At 52.2% G+C, this 13,156-nt stretch overlaps 6 protein-coding genes across 6 annotated transcripts; 3 read left to right on the top strand and 3 right to left on the bottom strand.

Annotated features, from left to right (window-relative positions):
- Window positions 1-94: 94 nt before the first annotated feature.
- Window positions 95-1,228, bottom strand: N7532_006117 (uncharacterized protein; the record flags this gene model as incomplete). The annotated part of the gene is made up of 2 exons (XM_056618611.1): window positions 95-993; window positions 1,105-1,228. The coding sequence occupies 2 exons, from the start codon at window positions 1,226-1,228 to the stop codon at window positions 95-97; spliced, it is 1,023 nt and encodes a 340-aa protein (XP_056474770.1).
- Window positions 1,229-1,568: 340 nt separating this feature from the next.
- On the top strand, window positions 1,569-1,793 carry N7532_006116 (CDC26 family anaphase-promoting complex subunit; the record flags this gene model as incomplete). Its single annotated transcript, XM_056618610.1, has 1 exon — window positions 1,569-1,793. One exon carries the CDS (start codon window positions 1,569-1,571, stop codon window positions 1,791-1,793), a length of 225 nt encoding a protein of 74 aa, XP_056474769.1.
- Window positions 1,794-2,350: 557 nt separating this feature from the next.
- On the bottom strand, window positions 2,351-5,149 carry N7532_006115 (Zn(II)2Cys6 transcription factor; the record flags this gene model as incomplete). Its single annotated transcript, XM_056618609.1, has 6 exons — window positions 2,351-2,672; window positions 2,749-3,212; window positions 3,278-3,831; window positions 3,892-4,160; window positions 4,297-4,576; window positions 4,633-5,149. 6 exons carry the CDS (start codon window positions 5,147-5,149, stop codon window positions 2,351-2,353), a joined length of 2,406 nt encoding a protein of 801 aa, XP_056474768.1.
- A 2,108-nt stretch (window positions 5,150-7,257) lies between these two features.
- Window positions 7,258-7,882, top strand: N7532_006114 (iron-sulfur cluster assembly protein CIA2; the record flags this gene model as incomplete). The annotated part of the gene is made up of 2 exons (XM_056618608.1): window positions 7,258-7,453; window positions 7,509-7,882. 2 exons carry the CDS (start codon window positions 7,258-7,260, stop codon window positions 7,880-7,882), a joined length of 570 nt encoding a protein of 189 aa, XP_056474767.1.
- A 242-nt stretch (window positions 7,883-8,124) lies between these two features.
- N7532_006113 (U5 snRNP component Snu114, putative) lies at window positions 8,125-11,284 on the bottom strand (the record flags this gene model as incomplete). Its single annotated transcript, XM_056618607.1, has 4 exons — window positions 8,125-8,687; window positions 8,744-10,972; window positions 11,041-11,183; window positions 11,265-11,284. The coding sequence occupies 4 exons, from the start codon at window positions 11,282-11,284 to the stop codon at window positions 8,125-8,127; spliced, it is 2,955 nt and encodes a 984-aa protein (XP_056474766.1).
- Window positions 11,285-11,547: 263 nt separating this feature from the next.
- Window positions 11,548-12,998, top strand: erg10B (acetyl-CoA C-acetyltransferase; the record flags this gene model as incomplete). Its single annotated transcript, XM_056618606.1, has 5 exons — window positions 11,548-11,612; window positions 11,678-11,727; window positions 11,790-11,865; window positions 11,919-12,411; window positions 12,480-12,998. 5 exons carry the CDS (start codon window positions 11,548-11,550, stop codon window positions 12,996-12,998), a joined length of 1,203 nt encoding a protein of 400 aa, XP_056474765.1.
- Between the last annotated feature and the right edge of the window lie 158 nt (window positions 12,999-13,156).

Genomic DNA, 13,156 nt, shown 5'->3' with positions numbered 1-13,156 from the left:
GCGCAAAGGGAACAAGGCGCCCAGGGATAGAAGAGCGAAAAGAAACTATGTGATATAATACAAACGACTACCAATCCCGGCCGTTAAGATCTGCTCAAGAGCGTTTTACCCGGCTCGAGGCGAGTAAAGACTCGACCTTGGCCATGAATTCAGGCCGCTTGCCCGCAGTCTGATAAGTCCCATTGTTTCGCAGGTTTCGTGCCACATCGCCCAAAACAGCTGGCTGGTCCTTTCTGGCATCCAGTGCAGGATACCTTCCTTGGGCGAATGTCTCTACCAATGTCTTGGTGTCGTGTGTGCCGAGAGCGTTAAACTTGATAGCGCGAGGTTCCACGAGTTCGCCCTTTCGTTGCGAGATCTTATCAGCGCGCTGCTGTGACAGTCGCTTCACTTCTTCCATGGCTGCGGTTTTCTCGGCATCATTCTCAAACAAAACGTTCTGCCCCTTCCAGAGTCGCCTTCCGAGCTCGTGGGGAGGAATATACCCGTTCGCAAAGCGACCGCTCAGGCTGGAGAGCTTTCCAAGAACTGCAGCAGAGCGGGAAGCGGAGTCGGATGGGAGAGAGGGCCAGGTAGCCTGCAGTGTGGAGAAGTCGATGTTCCGGGGTTCGTAGCGGACGGGTGTTGGACGGTCCTTCAGCGCCTGTTCTTGTTCAATCTGTTGGATGGCAGCCGCCTCGGCCTCCTCAAGACTCTCGTCCACATCTTCTCTCTTCGTGTCGCGAGAGCGCTGTTGTCGACGACCTTTCCGATTCTTGGAAGCTGCGGCCTTGGACTTGCGGTTCTGAGGCTGATTCCCGCCCCGGACGGTCCGTAACCGAGGGCTGCGGACAACACGAGGCTGGTCATTGCCAGCAGTGGGCGCTGCGAATGATCTTGCATCAATTGCCTTGGCAGGGCGTCCTCGGTTTGGAGTACCAGAGGTAGGGCCACGAGACTGCGCTGGAGACTTGCGCGGTATGGTTGTTGAGCTCTTCTTGTAGTCGCGCTGACCTGATCAGAGGATCGCTATTAGTTTCTGTAGACACAGGTAGCATAAATCGTTATCAATGCCTCGAGGTCTCCGCAGAATATTGACGTGATGAAATTACGGGATTCACGTACTTGACGTTTTGTTCTCGCCTTCCAGGGCGACAAGGGAAACAGAGAAGGCGCGGACTGTGACCGTTCGACCCAGTCGCCTGGGGTCCGCGTGTTGAGCGAGCTGCCTGAGCTGAGGCCGCATCATCTTGTTTGGTAGGGAGGTGGTACGAACCCAAGTGAGCGGGAACAACTTTTGGGAAGACTGTGTTGGTCATGTGATCGGACATTCATATGCTGAGTCAGCTCAGCCACTCCAAACCCCAATATTTCGCGGATGAAAGAGCACTTCCGTCCAGTCCTCCAGAAGAAACATATTAATTATATTTGTTGCTGGCCTGGCATATGAGGGCCTTCTTAATATCTGACCAGAGCTTATCAGCCAAACAAAGAGCCGGCTTATCACATAAACCGTCACCTTCACCACACCACACTTCGACCCGAACTTGCTTTGGAATTCAAAGAGATCAAACCCTGTCGGTCGCAGAATGCTTCGAAGAAAGCCTACGGCCATTACCGTCACCAGTGAGGACATTGCTGCATTCGAAGAAGCCAGAATCCGCAAGCAGGAGGAAAACAAACACCCCGAGCAAGGGCAGAGCGGCGGCACCGCAAACTACGACCCAAGTGATGAATTGAAGCCTCTACCTGGAGATAAGGCGAGAATCGTTCGCTCGCGCGAGGAAAGAATTGGGGTTGGCCGCCATGGTTGATGGCTCGAAAACTTTGAAATCAATCAGCAGACTCTGAACAGCCTCTGTCATCCTTCTTAGGAAGAGGGTAATGTGCTCAAGGAGGTTTTAACATGCAATGACCTTATCTGTCTTGTATTGTAGCCTCTTGGTGATTCTACTTGTGGCTGGCTGTGAATTGAGTGGTTAAAATATGTCTCCAGATAACTCGCACTTAACTTCAGTGGAAAGTTACATTTACAGGATGAAGTGCTAGCGTCACAGAAGTCATGCATAGACCATAATAGACACCATCCATGTTAAACAAAAAAAGGACTGCCTTGGTTTAAAACAGGGGTAATTAACCCCATCATGATTTCAATTGACCAAACATTTGGTCCTCGTAGTCATAAACAGCTTCAGCAAGTTCTGTCCCGATTAAAGTTGTAGTTCTATGACACCGCATATCGGCTCCTGCCTTCATCCCCGCGATGCACTGCGAGGCAGAATAGACATAGAATTTGTAGAGGAAGTAATGAACACGGGGGCTTTTGAAAGGGGCGGAAGCAGTGGACGCAGGACTAAACAAATGGCTCGCCTCATCCTCGTTGTCGCTTAGCAACATTGTCAGAGCCAAGATCAACAGAGTAGTTCCAACGACGTTTCAAGCCCTGCGGGTCATACACGCTGGCCACACTTTGCTGCCATTCCCGAGCGCTGAATATGACAGGAGGGGTCTGGAACTGGGCCGGAGAAACGGATTGGGATGGCGGGACAGTTACTTTGGAGGGCGAGTCGTATTGGATTGGATATTGGTGGTTCACCATATTTGTGAGGGGTTGTGTGGTGTTGTTCATAGACATCGGCGGAGAGTTTGTGCTAACGGTAGATGGGTTGACAGAGAATGCCATGTCCCATTGACTGAGAGGAAGTAAAGGTCAGCATACAAGTTACGTCACCGCAGAAGGTACCAATGTAAAGCAGGATGATTACATACTTGATGATGCGCGTTGGGTCCCAGTTATTTTCGTCCACTAATGGGGCATCAAGGGGATGGGTCGTCGGTGGCTGGTGAGGGACCATTCCGAGCGATTGTAACTGGGAGGATGTATCGGACTTGGAGTCTTCAGCACCAGCGGAAATCGGAGGAGTAATTGGATGTGCGTTGAAACCCACTCTGGATGAGACATTGTTTGGCACTTGATTGAGGTGCGGATGGTAGTGCGTGTCCATAGGGGGGCTGGGCTGATAGGGCTCTGATGGGCTACCGTAAGGGAAGCTAGGCTTCAGCTCAAATGGTCGGTTGGTGTCGGCAGAGAAAGCGAGTCGCAATGAGTCGATTTGCGCTTGAATTTCGGGCATAGGCCAGGCGGTCGAGCACCGTTCCAAAATACGCATATGCCGGGTAAAGAACTCCCGCGCATCAGAGTTGAATTCGGGATCTGGAGACGTAATCGCAATCTACTTGAGTTAGGACAAGGCATTGTTTTAGGTTATAATCCGCGAAACTTTGCAAGCCTACTTACCAAGTGTAACATTGTGCATGTGAGGATGCAATAAATCGCAAAATTGATTCCACGCTGCATGTAAAGAAGTCCCCCAAGTCCGAATCGTTCAAGGATTGCTTCCTGCAGTCGGCAGATACTTTTTGCTGAAGAATAGCATAAAGAGAAGTGGATTTTCCAGTCACCACCGGCTGCGAAAGATTGGGATGCCAGGAGTTGGGGGCGGTGTAACAATATAATCGCAAGGTGACAATGAGAATGCATATTACCAACAAAGTGTGTTGGAATCCATGGCGGAGAGCCGTCAGCCGGGTAATTAACCTGAAGGTCAGGAGGGAGGTTATGCAACCAATCTGCAAAGAGCGGGTTTTTCTGCACAAACCGGGGATCGGCTCCCCAGTCTTTCTGCTTCTTGACTTTGTGATATATATCTGTGATGATGCGGATATGGTGCGCGTTGCGTACAAAGTAAGCATACTGCCGGGAGCGATCCACCTCGTATGAATCGAGACCCCTGATATCCATTGTGGGCCGCATATCCACAGTTTCGGGGTCAACACCGTAGTCCGAACGACCTAGGATGGGTCAGTTATACTGAGGCGAGCCAGGTAGATTCGTTAAAGTAGAGAAATCACCTTGGGGTGCACCGATCATTACTTCCACCACCAAAAGGGCTTGCCAAACTCGTGTGTTTATCAAGCATTCAATCGGGCTCAGGTCACAGGGTCTTCCCTCGGCATGAGTGCTGTAGTGTTCGTGTATATCTAGATCCTTGGCCATTGATACGATTGTTTTGACCGTCTGCCAAGACCGGTAGTAGTAACCTTTTTTAGGCAATGACTCTCTTGCTTTCAACAGAAGGAGCAACGCCTGAATGGTGCTCAGGCGCGGAACATCCATGAAGCTGGATTCGTGTCCTGGGGAAAAAAGTCAGCATACCTTGGCATGGATCTCTGATCATGATAAATTGAGGCTTACTGTTTGCCAAAGCAAGCCATTGAGCCCCTTCCGCAGGCTCATCGGAGAGTCGTCCGGCACACGCAAATAAGGCTTCAAGAAGCAAAGGGGAGATGGAGCGACGATCGTTTTGCCATTGATAGTATAGATGGGCACGCGGTATGACGGGTACATAAGGATGAATCTCGTCGAAGTAGATTTTGAAATAGTGCATCACATCGTCGTCAGAGGGCATAAGTTCGGGAGGAATGCGGATCATGGCACCAGCTCCTGTGCTGAGAGGTGGAAGTCTTTCCTCGACATCATCCTGCACGGGCACATCGGGTTCGACGCGATCTGCTCTTTGTCTCCTAATATATGGGGCTAACATAGACATTAGTGAGCTTACGAGTCTCCCACCGAGGGAATACAACCCTTACCTATTCCCGTTTCGTCAATCTTCAGCTCCCCAAGAACGTCACTCAGATTTTCCGCAGTGGATGGCTCGCTCTCAGCATAGCCTCGCCGATCCACAGGCCCCAGCGACGGCTGCTGTGCCCCGGCAAACATTTGTTGCTGATATGACTGATGAGGCATGATCATGGGCGATGATCGCAGGTCATTATACATGCCGGGATGACTTGATGGAGCATGAACAAATTGCGAGTACATGCCCATTGAGTCGTAGGAAGGCAATGCTGCCATCGCGGGTTGATTACTGTCCCGGTAAGTTGGAGGTACCGGGAATGAATGGTGAGAAGTCTCGGGGGCGTTGGATGGGCCTCCGCTATCTTGAGCAGACTCTCCACCTTGTCCCTCCAGAAACTCCCCATCTTGACCGATAGTAGGAGGAACGCAAACGAGCTTTAGCCGCGTGCATGCCGAGCATGGCCAAGTATTCGTGGTGGCTGCATCGCACTTGATCTTCCGCTTTCGGCAGCCATTGCATGCTCGCATCACTTTGAGCAATTAGTATCCTGGAAGAGTGGCTGGACGAGGGAAATAAATCTCTCACCTTTGAGTCTTTTGTGTCGATTATGTTCGTCAACAAATACATAGTCTAAAACGTTCAATGATCAGCATTCGTTTCATATTGGTGTAGGTGGAGACTAATGATCGGGAGAATCTACTTTTCTGGCCTTCTCGAGGAGGCCCCGACGGAGGGGCGAACGAGTAACCCTGCATGTTTCCGAGTCCCCGGTGATGAGGGGAGGTGAATTATAAGAATAACCCTAGGAAGTCGATGGATCACGACTAGAAAATGATCGTTCCACTGTGTGGAAGGGAGCAATCCGCAAGGGCCTGCCTTGGGAACCGAGGTTGACCACGAACGATATGAGGAAGGATGAGAAATGGGGCCGCACTCCAGAGGCACTATGGAATCGCCCTTGATGGAAACCCAGGCAGCGTGTCGAGTCAGCAGACAGCGAAACAGACGCCGAAGCAGCTCCGCCCGGTGGCGCAAAAAGGGCCCGCGCAATTCAAATCGATCGAATGGCTGTATCAGCGACGTGGAAGACAAAACGACGCCGGCGCTATGGGCCGGCGCAGGTCGAATCGGCGTTGTCGCACCAGCGTCCGCGCGACCGGTTGACCAGGTTCCAAAAAAGCGAGATTGGCGGGGGAGACAGACTCTAAGCGTGGGATACACGCGGTCACGCGAATATACAAGGTGCAAGTAGCAGAGCTAGGTAAAGAGGAAGGGAAGGTTATGGACGCAGAAGTGGCTATTGTGCAATCTTCAGGTTAGCGAGTCATGCGATCGGCGCATCGCGGATGGAGATGGAGTTGGGGCCTCACGACTAAGCAGTCAGTCGGGAATCCGAGGCGACGGACAAGGAGCGCGCAGAGGCCGGGAGCATCGTGAAGGTGTGCGAGTGAGAGGTGGAGACCAGGGGGAAATTTACATGGGGGGTTCGAAAAGGGCGGAGAGCGAAGCTGAGAGGGGTGGTGCTTCGGCGGGTGCCAAGGTGGTGATGGGCATCCAATAGCGCCCGCCTGGTGGAGGCGCGCGGTGGAGAGGGGGCGATCCGGATTGCCTCCTGAGTCCCATCGTAATAGAGGTAGGCTATTTCTTTAATCTAACTATCCCGAACTCCACGAGGTTGAACACATGGCCAATAGTCTACTGGATCCGGCCCGAGGGACAATGGCACGCTAGGCTGCTAGGCTGATATGATGCACCCCCGATCCTCGATGTATGGACGACAGCTGTACGTCGACGGAGTCGTACGGCAAAGGTGATGATTTGTGATTTGAAATTAAACAGGACTCTTCACCGGAAGAATTCATGCAGAGTAAAACAAACCTTTCTTCCGTACTGCACGAAGAAGTGCCTTGTCGTCCCTTCCCTCCACAGCGGTGAAATCCAAAGCCGAGGTGAGAAAAATGTTTCATTCAATTGAAACACCCAAAACTTGCCTTCCCCTCCTCCTCGTCCCTGGTCCTCGGGATTGGTGCCCTGGGTTTCACAAGCCCTAGGGCCGCCAGCGACGCAAAGCTAAGAAACCGAGTGGGACCGGGAGGTTCTGGAAGCCCACGAATTGGAACGGCCATGGTTACAAGCTGGGTTTCCTGGTGGGGTGGAGAGCGCCTCTGCAAGCCCATGCAGCAATCCTGATTGACTCCGGTACGCAAGTTCAAGTTGTCAGGGGGTAAATACCCGGCCTATCCAAACATCTCGTCGATCCCGTCCAAGCTTCCGAGACGGCGTGGGGGAGGGGCATGAAATCAAGATCGACCAAGTGTTCTCAGCTCGGGGAAGCAACTGGAGGGGGAGAGCCAGAAAGGATAGACCAGAACTAAATAAGAAAAGGGTTTAAAAAAAAGGCGAGGCAAATCGTGGACGAAAAGCCCCAAGGACCTGGCGTGGAGCCGGACGATCCCAGATGAGACCGAAGGGAAGATGACCCGAGGATCCTCCGGCTAGGGACGACTAAGCCCTGACTAAACTGCAAACCACGTGATCAAGATAAGCCTGTTATCGTCGCCCGTTGCGGGCTTGGGAGGCCAATATTGCCCCTCGCCGTCTGATCGCTCGTCGCTCATACGAGTAACACTTCAGCATGACGGAAGTACAGAATTTGAACCCTACGATTCTCAACGTGGCGGATCTTCCCACGAGAAATCGACCCTCCAAGAAATATAGCGACTACGAGAGTGGAATTTTCGCGGCCGTTCCAAACCCAGCCGACTTCCTGTCGTCTGACTCTGAAGACGATGATTTGCTAGAAGAACCGATTGACGAGCAAGAGATATATGGTAAGAAGTGGTTTCTTCCGCCAACACTCCAGACCAATCTCTGACCACGGAATAGACCTGATCAAATTGATTTCGGACCCGGAACATCCCCTCTCCCTCGGCGAACTTGCAGTGGTCTCACTCCCAGATATCTTCATCAAGCCGACTTTGCCCAACGTTCCGGGATCTCCCCTTCAAACCGTCACTGTTCTCATTACTCCAACAATCACCCACTGCAGTCTTGCAACTGTTATCGGTCTCGGTGTCCGTGTACGACTGGAGCAGTCTCTCCCTCCGCGTTTCCGAGTGGACGTGCGGATCAAAGAAGGAACCCACAGTACCGGTGATGAGGTCAATAAGCAGCTAGGCGACAAGGAGAGAGTAGCAGCTGCTCTGGAAAACGGGGCGCTGATGCAAGTCATCGCCAAAATGATGGAAACCTGTCAATGAATTGAAACGAACCTGCTTGTACATTTAGCTCTCAAAACGGACAGCGAGCCGTTGATCACGAATTTGCCTACGATAATGCAAGATGAATCTGATCTGCCACATGAATACCTTGTGCAATTGATTTGTAGAGACCATTAGAAATACATGAAGCAATGCGCTATGCCGCATCAGCAATGACTCCAAAGCCCAGAATTCCCCACTCCGAAAGTTCTTTTGATTTTTCCCTTTCCATAGGAATGCAATCATGAGTCCAGAACGCCGCTCTCCTTCAATCCCTTCCACAGCTCAGGCTCCAGGAATTTACTGACAGTAACATCCTCCGCCAATCCCTTACGACGTCGCGTCTTGAGAACAAAATCGCGAGCGGTGGCCATGGCACCAGCCATCTCGAGAGGCTTCAGCTTGACATCGCGATCCAACGGATCACCAGGAACCACACTCCACTTGTCGAAAGCCAGACTGACCATGGACGAACCCTGAGTTTGAATGCGAAGATCTGTTTCAAAGCCGAATGAGTCAATAACTGGTATCAACCCACGCACAGATTGCAGAGGTGTTCCCGCAATAGGGCCGTCCGACAAGACGTGTCCACGCCGGCGTGAAAGGACGGTGTAGGCCGAGGCAACTGCGTCAGAGGGACCAATCATCGAGACCGAATAGACCGGCTCCATAAGACGCGGAGATGCCATTAAGAATGAAGAGTAGACAGCACGACGAGCGGTCGGAATGATCTGGCCACCCCCTCGGTAAATTGCTTGCTCGGCAAGAGACACATCGGTGAGTTTGAACTTGGTGTTTCGGATGGCTAAAACTGTTTTAGTATACGAACGTGTGTTACGAAACACATCGGGATAAACTCACGTTCTTCACAAAGAGGGCCTTCCCGAGTGCCCCAGCTAAAGCCCTGTGTGATCGAATCTCGAACGGTTCCGAGAAGCTTCTTATCCACCTGCGACGGGAGAGTGTCGTCTTGGAGAATGTTGGGACCCATTTCATCGGGCCCGAATGCCCAGATACTGCGAGCCGCCAGTTTATCCCAGTCATAATTGTCTTCGAAGTAACGAGCGACCTTCCGGATAGGGTCCTTAATGCTAACCCGGCCGCTTTCGATATCTTCAGCAATCCCATCGTCCAGAGGCTCGGCAATCATGGTGATCTTGTTTTTCTTGTTGGGAGTGATAGAGTAGCACATAATTGCAGAGGTCTCGACGACGGTCTCACAGAAACGGGTAACTGGATCAGAAACCTTGATTTCCATCTCAGAGTACAGTCGACGGAGATCGTGCAGCACACAATCCATGTAAAGCTCGCCTGTGCCCAGCACGACGTGTTCACCAGACTCCTCAACCTTGGTTGAGATTAGAGGGTAGCTTTTATTGATTTTGCGCAAACCATCCAGCATCTTGGGCAACTCGGAGGGGTTGACGGGCTCAACTGCAACCTTGAAAACAGACTCGGTGATGTGCCGAATGGGTCGGAAGATATATGGCTCTTCATCATCCTCAAGCTTCATCGGAACCAAAGTCGCAGTCTTGACGATGGAGTTATCCACACCACCCAATAGAACCCAGTTGCCGGCAGGAACGCCATCTGTTGGGATATTGTAACAAGTCTCGGCAATCCACGTGTCTGAAATGGTCGCGAGGACCATATCTTCCTCGTCGTCAGGGGTATATCCTTCACCGAGGACGCGAACTTGCTGACCGGGACGAGCTGTGCCGCTGAGAATCCTTCCGAAGGAGTTGAAACCAGTAGCGTCCGTGCTGCTGAAAAGCTTGGTCACATGTACCACAAGGGGTCCATCTTGATCGCAAGCTGACATGGAGGCTGCAACCTTCGAGTCCAGCGGGCCAGTATAGTACCGTTCCAAAGTTCTCTGGGCTCCATCGACTGGGGAGGGGACGTGCTGGACCACCAGATCGACGAACCCGGTAGGAGGTCCGAAGAATTGCTCGCAAACAAGGTTGAGAAGATCCTTCGCATCCGATTTCAACTGCGTTGGCTTCAGGCTCACGCCCACGGAAGCCAGAGTTTCCTTAAGGTCCTCAGGACTCTCACTGATCGTGTGGGAGTACAGCTTGTAGATTGGTTCCAAGACAAACTTCACGAAACCCCGTTTGGAGTTTTCTTCTACTCCCTTGCGAGTAAATTTCCTGCTCCGGGGATTGTAGAAGATATCGCCCCAGAGCCGCGCGGCAAACTCCGCAGAATCCAGTCGGGGATAGGTATCTGCGTACATCCGAGTGAAGGACTGTAGGGTGAAGCACCAGTTCATGGAGCTAGATGCAAAAGCAACATTTCCCTTCTCGGGACTCAGGCGACGTTTTTCACCCTGACCGGGCAGAACATTCTCAATGACAGTATTGACTTCTTCAATCACATGTTTCAGCTTGAAGTAAGCGTCATTGGGTGGCAGGTTCAGATCCAGGATGAGCCGATCCATCTTGTTAACGACCAGGGTCATGGGAATGTCTTCTAGCACGGCATGCTTGATGATTTGCTCGGTATTCGCCTGAACGCCTTCTACAACATCCACGATGAGGACAACACCATCAGCAAGGCGGATGGACGCGGCCACCTCGTCCACGAAGTTCACGTGTCCGGGGGTGTCGATGATGTTGAGAAGATGAGATTTGCCTTTGGTCCCTTGAAGAACCAAGCTCATGGGGGCCGATTTCACAGAGAGACCACGCTCGCGCTCCAGAAAGTGAACATCGGTGTACCGCAATTGTTCCTCCTTGCGCTTGCCGATGCGCTTTTCCAACCGTTCCGTCAAGTCGTGTGTCTGTCTCACCAACATATCCATGAACGCGGTTTTACCATGGTGCAAATGGCCCACAAGTGCAACATTCCTTATTTGCTCGGGGAAGTTCAGCAAATCTGTCATGAATTCCCGAGAAAAATGGACGGGTGGGAGCTCAGTTTCAGCGATCGCAAATTTCTTCTGCTGGACGGGCGCGATGATCGGTTCCGACAGAGGCTGCGCATCTTCTTCTTGAACTAGTGTCTCGACATCGGCACCATAGACTTGTGATGCGCTCGGGTAGTATTGCTTGTCCTCGTGCAGAATGACGGCGTTTGAAGGTCCCTCTGCGTACGCGCGCGACACGCGTTAGTGAGCGAAATTAGAATCAGAACCCAGAGAACGCAAAACGTACCATCGACCTCCATAAGCTGCTCATTGTTCACATCTTCTCCGTCCTCCTCTTCGTCCTCAAAAGCTTCGTCGAACTTGAAGGCCGGCGGGACCTGCTCATTTTGCTCCTCATCGGAGTCGGCCTCGCCGATGTAGTTACCGAACCTGGCCCCTGGTTAGCACTGGGCGCGCGAGTACGACCGAGAGTGACAGAAAGCAAAGTAGAGGACGAAGATGAGAACTTACTCGTCGTAAAGATCCTCCATGGTGGGCAGAAGGAGCAATGCGCGAAAGAGACTTGATCCGCAGCCCGATTCGGTGCTGGCGTGACACCGGAGGAAAGTTGGAGGTTCTCAACTTTCACCTGGTCCGAGCGTTCTAAGTACTCGCGCCTACACCGTACAACTCCTCACTCCCCACTATATAATAGCCCCTCGGTGGAACGGACCGATTTCTCTTCTACCTCGCGATATCTCCCCCTGATTTCTCCTTCTCATCAATTGATCACACTCTACTTTTGACCGCCAGAATGTCTTCCCTCCCTCCCGTCTACATTATTTCGACCGCTCGTACTCCAGTGGGCTCGTTCCTTGGGTAAAGATGCACCCCTCATTTCCATTCTCACCACGATGCAAATAAACTCACATTCATTCATGCAGCTCCCTCTCAAGCCTGACTGCCCCTCAGCTCGGTGCCCATGCCATCAAGGGTACGATCCCATTCTTTCTCCTTCCTATACCGCATGATAAATGTACTTACAAGGAATTGTAGCCGCTGTTGAGCGCGCCGAGGGCGTCAATGCCTCCGATGTTGAGGAGGTCATCTTCGGCAACGTCCTGTCTGCTGGGTAGGTCTTGGACGAAGAACAGGGGCCTCAATCTGTACTAACAGATCAAATAGTGTCGGACAGAACCCCGCCCGTCAATGCGCCATCAACGCTGGTCTCCAAGACTCTACTGTTTGCACCACCGTCAACAAGGTCTGCGCCTCCGGCACAAAGGCCATCATCCTCGGTGCCCAGACCATCATGACCGGAAATGCCGATATCGTCATTGCTGGTGGCACTGAGTCCATGTCGAACACCCCTCACTACCTCCCCAACCTCCGCACCGGTGCCAAGTACGGCAACCAGAGCCTGGTGGATGGTATCATGAAGGACGGTCTACAGGATGCCTATGGCAAGCAGGACCTCATGGGCCTGGCTGCTGAAGAATGTGCCCAGGACCACGATTTCAACCGCGAGCAGCAGGACAACTATGCCATCCGCACCTACGAGAAGGCCCAGGCGGCCCAGAAGGCTGGCGCTTTTGACTACGAAATTGCTCCCATTGAGATCCCCGGCTTCCGTGGCAAACCCGGTGTGACCGTTTCTCAGGACGAGGAGCCCAAGAACGTATGTACATTGCCACTTCACCTTGCAATGTTTTGCTAGCTGTATTTGCTAACTTTTAATCTATGCAGCTGAACCCTGACAAGCTGCGTGCCATGAAGCCTGCTTTCATCCCCGGTACCGGTACCGTCACTGCCCCTAACTCCTCCCCCTTGAATGACGGCGCGGCTGCCGTTGTCCTCGTTTCCGAGGCTAAGGTCAAGGAGCTTGGCCTGAAGCCTATTGCCAAGATTCTGGGCTGGGGCGACGCCGCTCACGCGCCCAGCAAGTTCACCACCGCCCCTGCTCTGGCTATCCCCAAGGCTCTCAAGCACGCTGGCGTGACCCAAGAGTCCATTGATGCTTTCGAAATTAACGAGGCCTTCAGTGTGGTTGCCCTTGCCAACATGAAGCTGCTCGGTCTCTCCGAGGATAAGGTCAACATCCACGGTGGTGCTGTTGCTATTGGTCATCCTCTGGGTGCCAGTGGTGCCCGTATTGTGTCTACTCTGCTCGGTGTTCTGAAGGCCAAGCAGGGCAAGCTTGGCTGCGTCGGCATCTGCAACGGTGGTGGTGGCGCTAGCGCTCTGGTGATCGAGTCTCTCCTCTAAAAGGCTCTTAATGATGTATGGATATATGAATGATCGTTGACACTGCATGTGAGATACCACTACAAGAACAACTGGTACTAGATACCTTTGATTCACCGAGCCAAATAAAACAAGAACAAATGGCGTTACTTCTGGGACATAAATTCGGAGTATTTATG

The sequence above is a fragment of the Penicillium argentinense genome, assembly GCF_028826775.1.
Source record: "Penicillium argentinense strain IBT 30761 chromosome Unknown utg000005l_segment0_segment0, whole genome shotgun sequence".
NCBI lineage: Eukaryota > Fungi > Ascomycota > Eurotiomycetes > Eurotiales > Aspergillaceae > Penicillium > Penicillium argentinense.
This window is presented reverse-complemented; position numbering and strand designations above follow the sequence as displayed.